Raw genomic sequence first — 17,378 nt, forward strand, 5'->3', positions numbered from 1 at the left:
ATTATTTAAATTTAAATTTAATTCATTAATAATTAAATTAAATTAAATTTAAATTTAAATTAAATTTAAATAATTTATAAATATTAATATATTATTTACATCTTTAAACATATTTATTTGATTTAATTTAATTATATTTTTAATAAAAAATATTTTTTAATAAAGCTATATTAACCTTTTTCGATCGTGTAAGAACAATTGTGTCACAAATTGATCATATTTTTGCATAAGCTAAACTTTTCAATTATGTCCACATTGAAAAGTTATTTTAGCATTTTTAGTATTATCTTTCTCTATTATGAGAAATGAACATTCTAGAAAAATGAATTAAATTACGCATTTTATTCTTATTGTATACAAAAAGAAAAAAAAAAAAAAAAACACGAAGGAATATTTATACATGGCGTCGCTTGGCCAGTCACTTGGCAGCCAAGGGCCCACCCAAACAAAATAATAAAAATAAAAAAAAAAATTGAGCTAGATAAAGGACCGCTGACCTGAGCCAATTCACCGTTGTCTTTCTTTGTTTCAGAAAACAAAATCTTCTCTTTTGATCGGTCGGTTTTATAAATTAATCAAAAAATAAGAATAAACAAATGTTTCTCTGATAATTTGTTTTCTCTGCAAATCCTGGGAAGGAAAATTTGTCCTTTTTTTTATTCTTCTTTTGTTAACGCGTTGTGATTCTGAAGCTTTCGTTTGGAGAATCCTAGTTAACTCGCTGCGTTTACTCAGAAAGTAAGGTCCTTTTTTGTTTTCTTCCCTTTTCTGATTTTTATTTTCGATTTCTTAGATTTGATTTTTTTTTCCTGTAATTTTGCTTCGATTGGTGTCTCATAATTATATATGCAAGGGAAACTCTGGGTTTGATTTCTAGATATGTTGAAGCTTTAGGTTTTTTGATCGTTGTTATTGTGGTTATGGATCTCGGGTTATGTAAGATTTGAGGATTTAGGTTGGATTGCTTTTGGATATTAATTAGATGTGTGTGTTTAGGTGATTTTCATGGTGATTTTAACGCTTTATGGTTATTAATTAAATAAATGAACTGTAATCTTAGTTATATTGTTTAATGGTTTTGATCTGCAGAATCAGTGTCCAGAACAAAACTTAAAAGAAAAAGTTTGCTTTATAACTCCTTTGGTTTTTCTCTTTGTTGCTTTATGTTTAAGCTAATTATATTATCATGTTTTTCTATATGATGAGCATGTAAAATGCAAATTGATGGTTCGCAATGATTAGGGCTTGAGATTCCAAGTTGAAAGTGTTCACTTTGAATCATGGAGATGTTGTTTAGAGTTTATGGGGTAGGAGAGAGTTGCCAACTCTTGTAGTTCATGACTTAGTGGGTCTTTGCATTCACCTTAAAGTAAAAAACTGAGGTTTGTTTGTCAATCTGCATGTGAAGTTATCGAACAGATGATATAAACTTGGTTTAGTGGTAGAACTCTGGTTTTAATCTAATCTGCCTGATGTTTATGTTAAATAACTCTGGTTTCTTCTATTGTTCATTGTGTGCATCTTTGTATTGATTATGGGTTAGCCTCTTTTAAATTTGTAGGCGGTGAGGATGTCAACTCCAGCAAGGAAGAGACTGATGAGGGATTTTAAGAGGTTGCAACAAGATCCTCCTGCAGGCATTAGTGGTGCTCCTCAAGATAACAATATTATGCTCTGGAATGCTGTTATATTTGGGTATGTGATGAAATAGGAGTGGAGTGTGTTTTTCCTATTTCTTCACTTGTTTATTAGATAAAGATTCAATAGAATTGTGCTTATGCTTTTGCTTGATGGATTTGCAGGCCTGATGAGACCCCATGGGATGGAGGTAAAGTAAATTCTAGTGCATAATTTGGTTTGAAGTATCAATTTGTCTGTAGTTGTTTGGTGGATTTGTTTGCTTGTCATGGACTAGAGCCCTGTGGAAATCTTTAAAATTCAATGACCCTAGGATTCTTTCTGTTGTGAATTTTAGTTTGAAATACTAGTATTTCAGGATCATTTAAGCTATTTCTTTGGATATTTTTATCATAGAATGCAGTTATACTGCTAACAGCTATAAATTAATCTCTATTTTGATATTTTTGAGTCCTTCAGGTACGTTTAAACTGACACTTCAGTTTACGGAGGATTATCCAAACAAGCCACCAATGGTTCGTTTTGTATCTCGAATGTTCCATCCAAACAGTAAGCCTCTAGACAAATCTATTCTTTAGCTACACCCACATTTTCAGATTACATTTTCATTTATTCTTGCATGCCATGCAATATTTAAATTTTTTATTAAAGGCTTCAACTTTTGACATATTTGTGTACGATAAACTTATCCTTTCTTGCATAATAAGTGTAATATATAGGGTGAAACTATAATGTTAATGTTTATGTCACCCATCATGCTTTTATGACTATACTTGTGAGCGAGTAAACCTAATAGTTGGAAAGTGAGTGATACTTGTGATTTGTGAATTAGTAGCCCGTACTTGGATAATGAATACTCAAGGAGGACTTCATGTAGCATTTGTTTATGAATCTCCAAACATGAGCTAATGTTCAGGTAGCCAGATGCCATCTTTTGCTGGTTGTTTGTTTCACAGGCATCCAGCCATCTACTATGATATCCATACACACAATGAAAGCTTTTAAGCTGATGTTGACTTAACAAGTTTACATGTTCAGTTTCAATTTCTGGTTTCTTCATTTGAAATCTATATTAACTTTATTTATTATGAATATTTTTGTTGGGCTACAGTTTTAGCTGATCTTGATCTGATCCCTACTTTATCCTGCAACCTGTTCAGTTTATGCAGATGGAAGCATCTGTCTGGACATTCTACAAAATCAGTGGAGTCCAATTTATGATGTAGCAGCGATATTGACATCTATTCAGGTATGGTATAATTCTTCATGCATTCATTTGTGGCCAGCAAAAGATCATGGAATAATATACAACTTAATTCCAATTCAAGTGTCATAGTCTATGCTTCTAAAACTACCTGCCTCATAATGTAAATTTCCATATGAAAGTTGTGGAAGTGGAAACATTGGTTGCCTCTGCAAAGCTCTACAGACAACCAGCACCTGGTTGTTATTGATCGGAAAATCTTGCATTATAATGGTGATATTAACATGTATATTTGTGTTAATCTGGAATGTGGAGTCTTAGATCCAGGTGGCAAGATAAATATTGTCTGATCCTGTCAGTTATTCATTTGAAGGAATCAGACCTTTCCTTTTAATATCTTTGCATATCTTATTTATGAGATTGCGTAGCATTTATGAAATTGTGGTATTAATGCATTTGACATTTATACCACTTATTGTGCTCTCTCCCTCTCTATCTCAGCCCTGATGTTTTAAGCCAATTTTAATTTGTGTATGCAGTCATTGCTTTGTGATCCAAATCCAAATTCTCCTGCAAATTCAGAAGCTGCTCGAATGTTTAGTGAAAACAAGCGTGAATATAATAGGAGAGTACGTGAGATTGTGGAGCAGAGTTGGACTGCTGATTGATAGCTCACGTTTTGGTTACATGGACCGTCAAAAATAGTCCAATGGCCTATCTGTCTAAATAACATTGACACTGAAAATGTGTTGCAAGCAAACTATTTTGACTTTTATTACGTTGTTTGTTTTATGAGGATGGATGGATGATGCTCCCTTAATTGAAATGATTGTTGTATCTTCTCGTTCTTCATTTGTTCAAAGGTAGTTTAAACTGTTTTTTAAGAAAGTATAATTCGGCTTTTCTCATTGTAAATCGTTATGGGCTGGGCTAACCTCTCCCTGGAGTGACTCCTTAATTGCTCAAATCTCACAAGAGAGGGAGTCATTGGGCCCAAGGTTGGGTACATACGGCCCAGTCATAAGTCCACCATTAATATCTTGCAATGTGTGGGTCTGTGGCTAAGGGCAACGAGAATCGAGATTACTTTGTTGATTAAAAAATGCTTTTCTTTGTCAGTGTCACTGCAGCTGTCTCCTCAATTACACTTTTATTATTCGTTTGATTGTACAATTTAATAACAATTAATCCTTTGAAAAATGTCATGACTCTTAGTAACCATCATTAGTATTTTAGCAGTTTAAATTAATTTAGGCTCCATTTGGCTGCAGTGGAAACAGTCCATGAAAAAAATAATCCCATTGGTTATTAGCAACCACCATTATCAGCCGGCCTGGCCAGCCAACAACCACCATGTATATTTTTAATTGACTGAAGTTGTAGTTTTAGACTTCTCTTGCTTGCAGGGATCGTCAATTTTATTCATATTTAATAAAAAAATTAAATTTTTATTCAAATAAAACTAAAAATGAGTATTATATTATAAATATAGTGATGATAATAGATGTGATTTTAAATTTTATTAAATATAAAAAAAGAGATGAGTAATAATTTTAAATTTTTATTAGGTTTGAAGATGAAGACGAGTAATATAATATTTATTTTATATTCGCATATTATATATATATAGTATATAAATTTTTATTAAATAATATAAATTATTATTTTAAATTAATTAATATTAATATAGTTTTATTAAAAAATATATAAATTAATATATATTTATAAAAAATTAACTAAATATATAAGGGTTAAATAAAAAAAACTAAAAAGAAGTTTAGTTTTTAATTTTTTTAAAGTTACGAGTGTAAAAATTATTTATATCTATTAAATATTCATGAAGATGAAAATAAAAATTAATTTAAAATACTTATTAAATATGAATATAAAAATAAATATAATATAAAAATAAATATAAAAAATATTTTATCTTATCCATACGTTATCCAATGATATGCTAATTGAAATCCCTACTTCCTTTGGAGGAACCTTAGAAATCTTGAGAAAGATAAATATTTTGATTATCCATAAAAAATACCAATAGCCATTAATTGGGTGCTTTAAATAAAAGAATTATTTTTTTAGTAAAAGACAAAAAATAAATAGGATTTGAAGCAAATTGAGACAGGTGACCAGCAACGGTAGAGCAGAGGATTTGATCGGGGCCCACTTTTTAGGGTCCAATGAAAACTCAAACGGCCTCATTTTGTGGATAATTTTATTCTTTCCGATTCCCCCCTTCGCCTCTTTTTTTTTTTTTTCCAATCTTGCAAGCTTTTTTTTGTAGGCTGTTTTCCTCTCTTTCTTAGCATTTATTTATTTATTTAAATTCACTCCCTACAGCGAACAAAAATAAAAACAAAAAAAAAAAGCCTCTGCCCAAGATTCTCTTGTTCGAGGACTCCTGTTCGGTAATGATCTTCAATGCCACATTTATTTTCTTCATTCTCAACACTACAGATTCATTTCTCATCTGTTTAAGCTTGCGAAAAAACAGGAAAATTAGTCTTCGTTTCTCTGAACGGTTACTGTTTATTTTTCTTGTGTTTTATTGTTTTATTCTATTTTGCCGACACGCTTGCTTCTTGTACGGGCCAGATCTCTGCTTTTTTTTTGTCTTGATTACTGTCTTTATTTTCCCTAAGTAGATGTTTACTTTGGTTATTAACCGGTCGTTATTTACTGTTGAGAGTGTAAAGGAAATCTGAAAATGACAGTAAAATTTTTGAACTTCTTTTGTTTTAAATGTTTTGTTTGTCTACAGTTTCAGTTGTTATCTGGTTGGATATGATTTGTTTTTCGTCTTTTATGGTAACTAAGGAGCTATTCATTTTGTAGTGTAATCAAATTTTAACTGCCATTAATTGCCAACTGTACTAAGATGTTGAGAACATTAGTTGTTTTTTAAATGTTATGCTTGCATTGATATTGAGGTTTTGATTGGGTATGACTTTGGCAGATTTCCAGATTTAGAAACTTGGGTTTTAATTATTTTTGGTTTTAACAAGATGGGAAAATCTCCTGCAAAATGGATCAAGACCTTGCTTCTTAGGAAATCTTCAAAGTCCAATTGGTCAAAAGGAAGAGAGAAGCTGGTAAGGAAGTACTGATTATCTTCAAATATTTAAACAGTGGAAATGCTACATGTTCTAATTTTTGTTTGATTATTATGTGCAGAATTCTGCAAATAAAGGAGAGGTATTGGTTTCTTCCAAGGTAACTGTGTCTGACCTATCAGTGGATCCTCCATCAATTTCGGCACCTATTCTGGTGAGCAGTGCTAGGAATGCAGTGGACTCTGAGGAGGGCATACCTACCCTATTACCAAAGGATGGTATAAATATTTCATCTTCAAAAGCGGATGGAAATGATGCCACAATCAGTAATTTTGGTAACCCAGAAGATCCTGATAGGATTAGGCTCAACCAAGCTGCTGCAAAGGCACAAGCTGCTTTCAGAGGTTATCTGGTAGTTTACTCTCTCTTTAAAGGTTACTGCTAAACGTAAAGATCATGCTGAGTAATGAAATGTGTAAGCTTTTGACAGCTATAGTATTCATTCAGCTGTGTGAAAACTATGCTGATTACTATTGGCAGTAACTTAACTTGTATGCACTTTCAGTATCTGCTTAACATGTTTGAGTTGGCATTTGGGGTGGTAATATTGGACCCTTCTCAGTCTGCATCATGCATTATGTTGTTGATGATGATTGTTTGTATTTAAAGGTAAATTAATGTGAGGATTGAATAAGATATAGCTGGTTCCTACTTCATTCATGGTATGATCTAGACCTTTCATTTTATTGGGTGGTAAAATATTCTGTCAGTTCTTGGTTTAAATGCTTGCGTATGTGACTGTACAAATGGCCGCTGCCTCTATATTTTATAGTTATTTCATACTTCATTAGTGTGTGTATATTAAATGTAGCCCCTAGCTGTTGAAGAAAATGAGTATAGGCAATGTAATTGAATGCAAAACTCTTTGGGGCATTGATTACAATAACTTGGGTGGCTGCCACTCATTTGACTAAACATAGCTTCTCAGATTAAGAAATTTATCATTTTTGTACAAGCATCTTCTTGTTTAGAGATATTTCAATCTGAAAATATTTGAATACCTACTGATTTATAGTACTTGTATGACTTCTAGATGCAAATTTGGTAAGTATGGATTTGCATAAAGTGCAATCTGCTGTCAACTGTTTGCATGACCTTATATTCGGATTGTTATCCTCCCTAAAATCGTGTAGTTTTATTGTTGACAATATTATACGTTGGAAGGCTCGCCGGGCATTTCGAACCCTCAAGGGCATTATAAGGCTGCAAGCCCTTATTCGTGGTCACTTAGTTAGAAGACAAGCTGTTGCTACTTTATGCTGTACATGGGGAATTGTTAAGTTCCAGGCCCTAGCTCGTGGTCAAAAGGTCAGATGTTCAGATATTGGCAATGCGTTGCACGAGAAACATCTAAGATTGCTTCAGGTGATTTTTCTTATAGACCAGTGCATGATGGCTTGTCTTTTCTTCCTATTCTGACAAACTGCAAACAGAAGTTGTTTTATGCCCTAGTTATGTTTGTTGTTTATGTGAAAGTGCCTATGAGAATAAAGGCATTTTTATGATAATATCAATATTAATATGGCCATTGATATAGTAACCATGCATTAATAATAAAGGATTATTTTAATTCAGGCTTATATGAAAATCATAAGTTGTTTTATGCCCTAGTTATGTTTGTTGTTTATGTGAAAGTGCCTATGAGAATAAAGGCATTTTTATGATAATATCAATATTAATATGGGCATTGATATAGTAACCATGCATTAATAATAAAGGATTATTTTAATTCAGGCTTATATGAAAATCAAAATGTACCTCCTTTTTGTTTCATTATGTGGCTTTCTGAGTAGCTAATTATGCATACCATGCTTCTAAGCTAACTATTATTTATTTATTTATTTAAGCAGGGTTCTAAAAGTTTGGATTCTTTCAGAGTGAGCACATCTTCTCAGGTGAAGAATTTATCGAATAATGTGTTTGTTCAGAAGGTGTGTTCTTTTTCTTTCTTTTGCTTTCTGATACTACTATTAGATTCAACTTACTCTCTAATTGAGAACTTCTCTGCTGATACAGAGTCCATGATGTTTAGTCTTTAGGACATTTTTCATGCTCCTAAAAGTTCCTGCTTGTGCTGCCACACACAATGTCTGACTTCTTTTATATATTATTAACATAATTTTGCTCCTCTTTTTTGTGCTTCAAACTTGCACTTGTGCTCCTTGATTCTTATAATGATTCCTTTTTCTTCAAAGTTATAATTTTTTGTTAAGGATATTCTTACACTTTATTAGTCTTATTTCTTTTTCTCTCGATGGTACTTAAATGTTTATAACATCAGTGTAGTAGAGGCATGTTTCCAATTTAAACTCACCCGTCATGTGTAAATAGCTGTATGCCCCATTGTTATCTTGTAAGCTTCCATGCCTGAGTCCTTTTTCTGTATCTCACCTTTTGAGAATCACAGATGCAAATCTATCGGCTGTTTCTAGACCCCTTCTGTTTGTATCAAAATGACCACTGACATTCTTGGTCCCCACCCACTACCATTTTTTGTGTCCCCACCTGCTACCATTTTTTTAGATTGTTTATCTAATTTTTTTCCTACTCATAATTCTTGGTAACTGCTTACTTCTGCTTAAATATTAGGAAATGCCTTAAATTAGCTTAGGAGGTTTTACTTGGTAATACACATGGGCCATCTATAGAAGCTTAGGTTTCATTGCCTTGCTGTGGAACATTGTGAAGTTGTAAACAAAAGAGTCTTATTATGTTAATGTAAACAAAAGAGTCTTTTTATGTTAAGTGCTTAAACTTTAAACCTCTAGCATGACTATTAAAATATTTCGATGGAAAATGTGGTCCTCCCTTGGCTCCTTTCTCTTTAATATGGACAAACTTTGTCTGTGATGAATGTTTTTGATGTATGCCACTACTTAATTAGCTGTTCTTAGCTGATAGCATGTTGTGAATGGCAAGAATTGTGATGTCTCATCTTATGCCAGTTCTGCTATGTTCTTTTCACTGCTGTTCCAAACTTTATATATGACTAAGCATTTCCATCACTTTCAGCTTCTGGCTTCATCACCTGCTGTAGTGCCTCTATGCCTTCAGTATGGTCCAGAGGAACCTAACTCTTCCTGGCAGTGGCTTGAACACTGGACAAGGTCACATTTTTGGGAATCCCCTTCACAACCAATTAGGAGTCTAGTGGTGAAGTCTCAGACAAAGGGTGTTGAAAATAGGCAAGGAAAGACAAAGCAAGGTGTTCGGAAACTATCCAGTGCAAGAGTTGAAAATGGATCTAGTCGTTCTTCTTCGGAGTATGATAAACCCAAACGTGTTCTTAGGGGAGTTTCTGGAAACTCAGCAGCAGATTCAGTTCGGGGCCATCCGCAAACTGAGCTTGAGAAGGTTAAGCGCAATTTAAGAAAACTTTCTAACTCTGCAAAGGACGCTTCTGATAAGTCTGAGGTTCTTAATGAGAAAACAAAGCAGACTCTGAAAAAAACTTTTAGTTCTGATGCTCCTGATGTTTCAGAAAGGGAATCTGCTGAGAAGATGAGAGATGTGACGACAGCCCTGTCAAAACCATCAAATCTTGAGGCAGACCTGAAATTTTCCTCAGAAGATGCTTCTCATGATGAGCCTAATGTCAGTCCTGCAGTTGACTTGCCACATGCTGAAAACAGTGATAAAATTGAGGACATGCCAGTAACAGAGGAGTTAAGCTCTAAGGATGAGCAGGTCAGCGATGAGAACTCAAAACCAAACCGAATAAGAGCTTCTTTCCCTGCAAAAATTGATAATCAAGAAATTGGGTTAAATAACATGCCAAAAGTGCCCAGTTATATGGCACCAACTGAATCTGCAAAAGCTAGACTTAGGGGTCAAGGCTCCCCATGGTTTACCCATGAGGTGGTCGAGAAAAATGGGTTAAACAGGCGATATTCTCTTCCATCTTCAACCAATAGCAATATAAGTACACTGTCACCACGTGCTCAAAGACTGGTTCAAGTAGCTGGCAAAGGAGCTATCCACAGCGACAAATCTAGAGATGCTAGTGGTAAGCATGACTTAATACTGGATGTTTTATGCCTTTCCATTTGTGTTTTTGTTTTGCTATATCAGTGTTATCTATTTATATGCCACTTAGTTTTCTCCATTCTTTCAGTAAAGCATGGGAACTCATTCCCAGCAATGTACTTACATTCATGTCCATATGTCTTGTTAAGCATCCCATATGTTAGTAGTTCCATGTAATATTTAGCATGCAAATTTCATTTTGAGTATGGTATCTGAACCAAATATTCATTTAGGTTCTTTGCTGATTATTTCTGCTTTATGAATCTTTCTTTCGAGGTGGGCTTTTAATTTAACCAAACTTTCCTGCCTGTCCAAGATTTAGTTTTGCTAAATTGTACAAAAATATGTTTGTTCGCTTCATCCGTCATTTCTGATCCTTGTTTGAGAGGAAAACCATCCTGCCACCCATGTGGTGTCCGATTTTATTTTATTTAAGCTTATCTTTATCAATATTTTTCTCACATTCAGTTCAAGTAAGATTCTCTCTATGACTATTCTGCTAAATGACTGTCCATTGTTGGCTTGGCAATTTCAGATAAGGTGGTCAGACCTGAGTGGAGGAGGTAATTTTTGCAAAAGGAAACGTTCATTGAAGTTCTCATATAGTTCAAGCAGAGATGCAACTTAATACAAATTTCGTTATATGTTGTCACTTCTGATGTGTGGTTGTAAAACCATGACAATTAATCATCTAATCTTTGTATCCTTGGTGCATTTTTAAGTTTCCTTAGCACTTTCAGTAGCATAGTTCGGTAAATATTTATAGATGCTACGGTTGGTTGTTTGGTTTCTTTTGGTTCTTTGTGTTTGTATAATTCTTTAGCTCCCCGTTGGGCTCTTTTGTATCAGAGTTCAAACATGATAATCCTCTTTCCATTTAATATCATGACGAATACGGTGTTCTCATCTGCAAATAGAATGCTTTGGCTTTCACAGATATTGATGTTCTGTTATAACATGTTGGGTCAGTAGGGTTTACTGTATGCCCTAACCTGTTGGTGTGAGCACTGCCAATCTTATTGCTTATTCTCGAGTCAGTACATTAATAAATGTCTTGAAATCTGAGGATGTTGTGGCACCTTGAATGTGATGGTGTCTAGGTTCATTTCTCACAGACTGAATCAAACCAAGCAATTAACACTTCACTAATTATAAACCTAGGACATCTTTGTCTAAATGTAGTATGTAGCTGTCTAGACGCTACACAACCAGAATAAATAACCTAAAATGACTCAAACTTAAACAAATTGAGGGTTGGTGTTTAACTGGTCTTATTCATAGATTGTAGTCATAATTCATATAATTTATCATATCTAGAAAACCCACTTTATAACTAGTTCATATTAGCCCAGTATCTGGTTATGTATTTCTAAAACATGTTTTTACAAGAACCAATTAAGATTCACAACAAAAACAAGTAATAAGCTTGATCATGTCCGAAACGTACATTGATTGCAAGTAAGGAAGAAACAACCTAATCCCAGGAGGAAAAACATTGTAGATATCTTGTCACACTTCGAGACTAAGATATAATATGATCATATTATCTTGAAATAAAATCTCAAAATAATAAAAAAAAATTTTTTTTAATCATTCTAAAATTTTTCAATAAAATAATCTATTTAAAAAATTTTATAACTTTAATTCAACTAATAAAAAATTTTCATATTCTTAAATGAAAACTAATAAAAATATTAAACCACTTCATAAGAGCTTACTAACCAACAATGTCTACAATATCCGAGTAATCTTTTTAATCTGATCTTCTAGCTTCTCACATAACTAAACAAATTTATCATTTACTCATCTGTAAAGAAAATATAAAAGAAGAATGAGCAAACAACAGCTCAGTAAATACAAACTCACATATCTTACCGGATCAAGCATTATTTTCATATAAATCATATAAATCATTTAAAACATTCATCAAATCATAATGTCAAAATATTTCAAAAATCATCATTTTGTCAAACATTTCATAAATTTATAAATCAATGTCAAAATATGTTAATTCATAAATCATTACAAAACATGCTACTATTCAAATATTATAATCAAACCAAATTATGAATCAATTATTAAAAATTATCCTAAATCATATTCATATACATATCATGGATCAATCTTTGAAATCATTGTAAATAATTACTTCATCGTTAACTATGGTTACTGCTATAACTCGTAACATTAGCTATATCGACAATTTCATTATCATGATCATTGCTAACTATTATAACTTGCTAGCTAGGACCTAATGCTAACTACTATAACCTGTTAGCAAGACCGTATGATTATAGCTATGCTAAACTATTATAACCCGTTATTCATGACTATAAAACTAATTTTGGTGTCGATGATTTCATTTTTCAGGGATGTAAAAACGTAATTATCATAAAATCGTGTCTTATACATAAATTATTTTTTAATTTCGTTCATAAGCATGATCTATCATTTACATAGCAAAACATAAAATAATCATATGCTTGGTCTTATTTTTATATATCGAAAATAAGAAACAAAACATTCATTTATTTATAAACATACATATTACTTACCTCATTTCGATTCCATCACTTAAGTTTTTCTTAATGGTTTATTCAAGATAATTTTAATTTTAAAAAAATTAATTAACTCATTTTGAGACCAATTATACCAAAAACAATTAAGTTAAACAATGGTTAATTCAACTAATTAACAGTAACAGCCTAAGCTCCTTTCACTAAATAACTGTATTTCAAGATATCTAACTCAGAATTAAGATCTTTTTAATGAGTTAGAAATTAGACTCGATAAGCTTTCTAACCATATATAGCCCATCTTGTGATTCTTTTTAAATTAATTATAATAATTTTTGCAATCCATGTCATATGCTACTATCAGATAACATGTATATATTCTAATAAAAATTACACATTTATTCATAGGAAACTCCAAATTCAATTCTACTTATTTCGTTGGAAAGTAGACTCAATAAGCTTCCAAACATATATGATTTAATCTATAATTCCTCGCATAAAAATTAAGAAGAATTTTGAAATTCCTTACTATTGCTATTACTAGATAGCCTACATATCCTTAAGTACAAAGTAAACTACTTTTCATAGAAAACTTGGAACAACTTTTGTTTATTTCATTGGAAACTAAATTCAACAAGCTTTCTAATAGTATATTATAATCATAGCAATATTTTATTTTTTAATACATAATATTATTTTAATCCACCACTGCAAACATCAAAATTCATACGAAATAGAAAATTTTCTTCTTAACCCCATCAAATTTTTGTTATTTATTTTTACAATAATAAAATCACATTACTAAACTTTCTCAACACTTTGATAGACCTTGATTAAAGTTTAAATTATTTGCTCAAACCATTGGGATAATGGATAAAATTTCAGAGTTTCTCGATTATAAGTTAAATCTCAAAACTTAACAATCAATATTATTTCTTCAAAATTGTGATACTCCAACCCAAATAATAATTGAGCTAGACTAATACCAAAGCCCATCAATTTATAAAGAGATTAATTAATAAAAGAAAAAGGGATTGAAGTATTATATGAAAAAAAACTTAACTATTGAGAAACAGAAAGGAAATAATAGTTTTTCTTTTTCATCTTCTTTAGGGTTAGAGAACATGAAAAATCAAGTTGGAGATTCAAAATCGGAGGCTACAATCAAATTAATTCCCTAAAGGTGGGTATATGCCCTATTTTTTTATTTAAAAAAAATATCAAGTTGATTACTATTATTTGGAATTGAAGTTTTGAGAGCAAAACCAAGAAAAATTATGAAATCTTTCATTAATTTTCATGATCTATTTGGGTAAATTATTGGACTTTGTTTATTTCATGTTCTTAAGATTTATTGATGATTATTGAATGGAGTTAAAAGGTCGAAAGTGGGGATTTGAGTTTTTAAACATTGAAAGAGAAATTATGTTTTTGAATGAGATGCTATGATCTGCAACAGTGAATTAAAATAAGATTCTATATTAATGGATAAATTATTGCTATGATTATTACATATCGTTAGAAAGAATGTTGAATTTACTTTTCTAATGAAACAATCGGAAGTGAATTCGAGTTTTCTATGAAGAGTTGTCTAATTTTTACTTAAGAATATATAGGCTGTAAGGTAGTAGCATCAAGGTTGAATTTTGAAAATTGTCTTAATTTTTATACAAGGAATTACAAATTAATCATACATGTTTGGAAAGCATATTGAGCCTACTTTCCAACAGAACAAGCAAAATTGAATTTGGAGTTTCTTATGAATAACTATGTAATTTTTATTAGAAAGTCTACAGGCTGTCTGGTAGCAGCATCTGATATGGATTTCAAAAATTGTTATAATTAATCCATAAGAAATCTCGAGATGGGCGATATATGGTTAGAAAGCTTATCGAGTCTAGTTTCTAACGCATTAAAAATATTTTAATTCTGAATTGGATATCTTAAGATATGATCATTTTAGTGAAAGTAGCATTAGCTGTCAGAATTAGTTACTTAAGTTAATTTTTGATTAACTTAATTATTTGGGTATAAATGGTCTCAAATGGGTTGATTAATTACTGTTATGTTGAAATTATATTGAATAGGCCGTTAATTATTTGAGAAGAAAAACTAAGTGGTGAAATCGAAAGGAGGTAAGTAAAATCTTACACACTTTACTTGTTTTCAAATTTATGTATATATGTATATTTCTAAATGAATGAATATTTTATTTCTTTATTTCTTATATATGAAAATAGGATCAAGTATATGACTATTTTGTGCTTTTGCTATGTAAATAATGGATCATGCTTATGAATAAAATGATAAAATGATTTTATAATAGCTACGTTTTTATATCCCTGAAAAGTGAGATCATCGACGCCAAAATTAGTTTTACGACTTTGGCTAACGGGCAATAGTAGTTAGCAAAGATATGATCATATTATCATGACTAACGGGTAATAGTAATTAACATAAGGCCTTGGGTAACGAGTTATAATAGTTAACAATGATCGTGAGGATGAAATTATTGATATGGCCAATGTCAAGGGTTATAGCAGTGACCGTAGCTAATGATAAACGAATGATAATGATGATTTATAATGATAATGATTTGCGATGATTTTTAATGATTGATCCATAATTTAGTTTAATTACGATATTTGAATGATATCCTATTTTGTAATGATTTATAAAGTGACATATTTTGATATTGATTTATAAATTTACAAAATATTTGACAAAACGATAATCTTTGAAATGTTTTGACATTATGATTTAATGATTATTTTGAATACTCTATGTGATATGTATAAAAATAATGTTTGATCCGGTAAGGTGTGTGAGTCTATACTTACTGAACCGTGATTTATTTATTCCCTTTTTACTTTTTCTTTATAGATGAGTAAGTGATAAGTTGCTTAGTTTTGTAAAAAGCTAAAAGATCAAATGAGAAAGATTACTTAGTCGTCGGAGATAATGTTGGCCAATGAGATCTTATGAAACAGTTTTATATTTTATATGGTTTGTATTTAGATATATAAAGATATATCATTAGTTGGATTAAAAATATGAATTTTACTTGACAGATTATATAAGTTTATTAAAAAATTTTAGAATGATTAAAAAAGAAGACTTCGTATTACTTTGAGATTTATTTTAAGATAATATGACCGTGTTGCGTCTTGATTTCAAGGCGTGACAAAAATTAAAAGAAATTATTTATGCACCTCTGAAAGATAAATCTCCTTATAGATTTTGTTTTTACTATTCACTTAAAATCCTTCAACTTATTTATTCTGTATAAAAAAAAAAAAGAAATAAGCATTATTTTCTTTCGATACGAAAATAAGAAAAAAATAAAAAATAAAACTTTATTTTCTTACTTTATTATCTTTGGTGACAAAAAATAATAATATAAATTAACCCTATTAAAAATTAAATTATTATTGATAAATCATTTCCCTTTTTAACTTTTTATAAAAACTCACTTCACTTATAAAATACTTAAAATATTCTCTCTTTTTTTTACGGGAATTACATATCTACCTAGTGTTGCACTTTGTTTTTCCCGACAATTTCATATGTAAGTTACAAGAATTCAAGTGCACACATAGTTTCCTCGTACTTATTGCAAATTGAGAAACAGAACAAAAATAACCAACAAGCTGTAGAGAATAAGCTATATTCTTGATTTCCTGCCAATGACACAACCAGCTTTAAGAGTTTGAACCATGCAAGCTTCCTCGATCTTCAAGTCAGTGCCAAAAGCTTGAAAGTGAAAGACAAACAAACAGATCTTCCATGGCCGGCCTTTAAAATAATAATCTCCAAAATCCGAAGGAGTCTTGGTTACTGCTAATTATGGAAGCTATATTCATCTCCTTATCACATTTTTCTCTTATAAAGTCATAATTAGCCATTTCTCTCTCTCCTTAGCACCATCATACGAAAATTGTTCATGGAGGATCATCAATCAAAGAAAAACAAGATCAGAAGTGATGATGATCACATCAGCCAGCTTCCTAATAGTATTCTAGGCACCATCTTGTCGTTGCTCACAATAAGAGAGGCAGTAAGTACCAGTGTACTCTCAACTAGATGGAGGTACCTATGGACTACATCTCTATCAAATCTCAACTTTGATGTGAAAAACATACTTGATGGTAATGTTTACTCTGATTATGATAATAAAAATGCTTGCGTGGATTCATTTCACAATATATCCTTTTTAAGGAAAAGAAGTGAAGTCTTTTTAAACTCTGTTAAACAATTCTTGCAACATCTCAACGCTGACCATATAAAAAACCTTAAGGTTTGCTTCAAATTACGTGCTTGGCATGGTAGTCTTCTTCTTCAATGGATCAGCTATGCAGTGGCAAGAAGGGTTGAGGAAATTGATCTTTGTTTGTCAGAAAATAATTGTCTTAATGTCCTAGAAGATGATGAAAAGCTAGACGAATCTAACTTTTATCGTTTTTCCGACTATAGGACTACTACAGATGGTCATAAGTTTTTTTATTTTCCATGTGATCTGCTTCAAGGTGATGGGAGTGTCAGGAGCCTGCGATTGGAGTATTGCAATCTGGCTCCACAGCGCTCCAATCATCTTGGTTTCAGTACCTTGACAACCTTGGATCTTAAGTGGGTGGATTTGAAATCAGATGAATATTTTCAGAATTTGTTATCAAATTGCCATCTTCTAGAATGCTTGAATTTACATAAATGCTATCACATATATTACTTGAAGTTAAAGCATCCTTCCTGTCGACAGCTTAAGTGCTTAAAGGTGTATAGTCGAGATGAACTGACAGAGATGCAGATCAATGGTCTTGGTCTTGAGACATTGGAATACAAAGGACAACATAAAATTCTCATTTTGTAGAGTTTCAAATC

At 31.5% G+C, this 17,378-nt stretch overlaps 3 protein-coding genes across 5 annotated transcripts; all 3 read left to right on the forward strand.

The window, feature by feature from the left end:
- Positions 1-509: 509 nt before the first annotated feature.
- LOC111282290 (ubiquitin-conjugating enzyme E2 2-like) lies at positions 510-3,679 on the forward strand. 2 transcript variants are annotated; one of them, XM_022870309.2, is made up of 6 exons: positions 510-738; positions 1,544-1,695; positions 1,803-1,828; positions 2,098-2,187; positions 2,799-2,887; positions 3,382-3,679. In XM_022870309.2, exons 2-6 carry the CDS (start codon positions 1,571-1,573, stop codon positions 3,508-3,510), a joined length of 459 nt encoding a protein of 152 aa, XP_022726044.1. In that variant the 5' UTR covers positions 510-738; positions 1,544-1,570; the 3' UTR covers positions 3,511-3,679. The 2 variants fall into 2 exon arrangements, with proteins under 2 accessions (XP_022726044.1, XP_022726043.1); XM_022870308.2 differs by having other exon boundaries at positions 1,562-1,695.
- Positions 3,680-5,056: 1,377 nt separating this feature from the next.
- On the forward strand, positions 5,057-10,921 carry LOC111282231 (protein IQ-DOMAIN 29-like). 2 transcript variants are annotated; one of them, XM_089760479.1, is made up of 7 exons: positions 5,057-5,253; positions 5,802-5,937; positions 6,020-6,310; positions 7,123-7,323; positions 7,809-7,889; positions 8,971-9,964; positions 10,520-10,921. In XM_089760479.1, the coding sequence occupies exons 2-7, from the start codon at positions 5,851-5,853 to the stop codon at positions 10,549-10,551; spliced, it is 1,686 nt and encodes a 561-aa protein (XP_089616605.1). In that variant the 5' UTR covers positions 5,057-5,253; positions 5,802-5,850; the 3' UTR covers positions 10,552-10,921. The 2 variants fall into 2 exon arrangements, with proteins under 2 accessions (XP_089616605.1, XP_089616606.1); XM_089760480.1 differs by having other exon boundaries at positions 5,137-5,253; positions 5,851-5,937.
- Positions 10,922-16,443: 5,522 nt separating this feature from the next.
- Positions 16,444-17,367, forward strand: LOC111282746 (F-box/FBD/LRR-repeat protein At1g16930-like). The gene has a single exon (XM_022870984.2). It carries the CDS (start codon positions 16,444-16,446, stop codon positions 17,365-17,367), a length of 924 nt encoding a protein of 307 aa, XP_022726719.2.
- The last annotated feature ends 11 nt before the right edge of the window (positions 17,368-17,378 follow it).

This window comes from Durio zibethinus, chromosome 5, assembly GCF_047325235.1.
Source record: "Durio zibethinus cultivar Kanyao isolate XHJ-2024 chromosome 5, ASM4732523v1, whole genome shotgun sequence".
Lineage (NCBI taxonomy): Eukaryota > Viridiplantae > Streptophyta > Magnoliopsida > Malvales > Malvaceae > Durio > Durio zibethinus.

Coding starts and splice junctions, on each gene's coding strand:
- LOC111282231 (XM_089760479.1), top strand. CDS start 5,851: ATGGGAAAATCTCCTGCAAAATGGATCAAGACCTTGCTTCTTAGGAAA. Junction 6,311..7,122: donor CTGCTTTCAGAGGTTATCTG/GTAGTTTACTCT, acceptor ATACGTTGGAAG/GCTCGCCGGGCATTTCGAAC. Junction 7,324..7,808: donor AACATCTAAGATTGCTTCAG/GTGATTTTTCTT, acceptor TTATTTAAGCAG/GGTTCTAAAAGTTTGGATTC.
- LOC111282290 (XM_022870309.2), top strand. CDS start 1,571: ATGTCAACTCCAGCAAGGAAGAGACTGATGAGGGATTTTAAGAGGTTG. Junction 1,696..1,802: donor TGGAATGCTGTTATATTTGG/GTATGTGATGAA, acceptor ATGGATTTGCAG/GCCTGATGAGACCCCATGGG. Junction 2,888..3,381: donor CGATATTGACATCTATTCAG/GTATGGTATAAT, acceptor TTGTGTATGCAG/TCATTGCTTTGTGATCCAAA.
- LOC111282746 (XM_022870984.2), top strand. CDS start 16,444: ATGGAGGATCATCAATCAAAGAAAAACAAGATCAGAAGTGATGATGAT.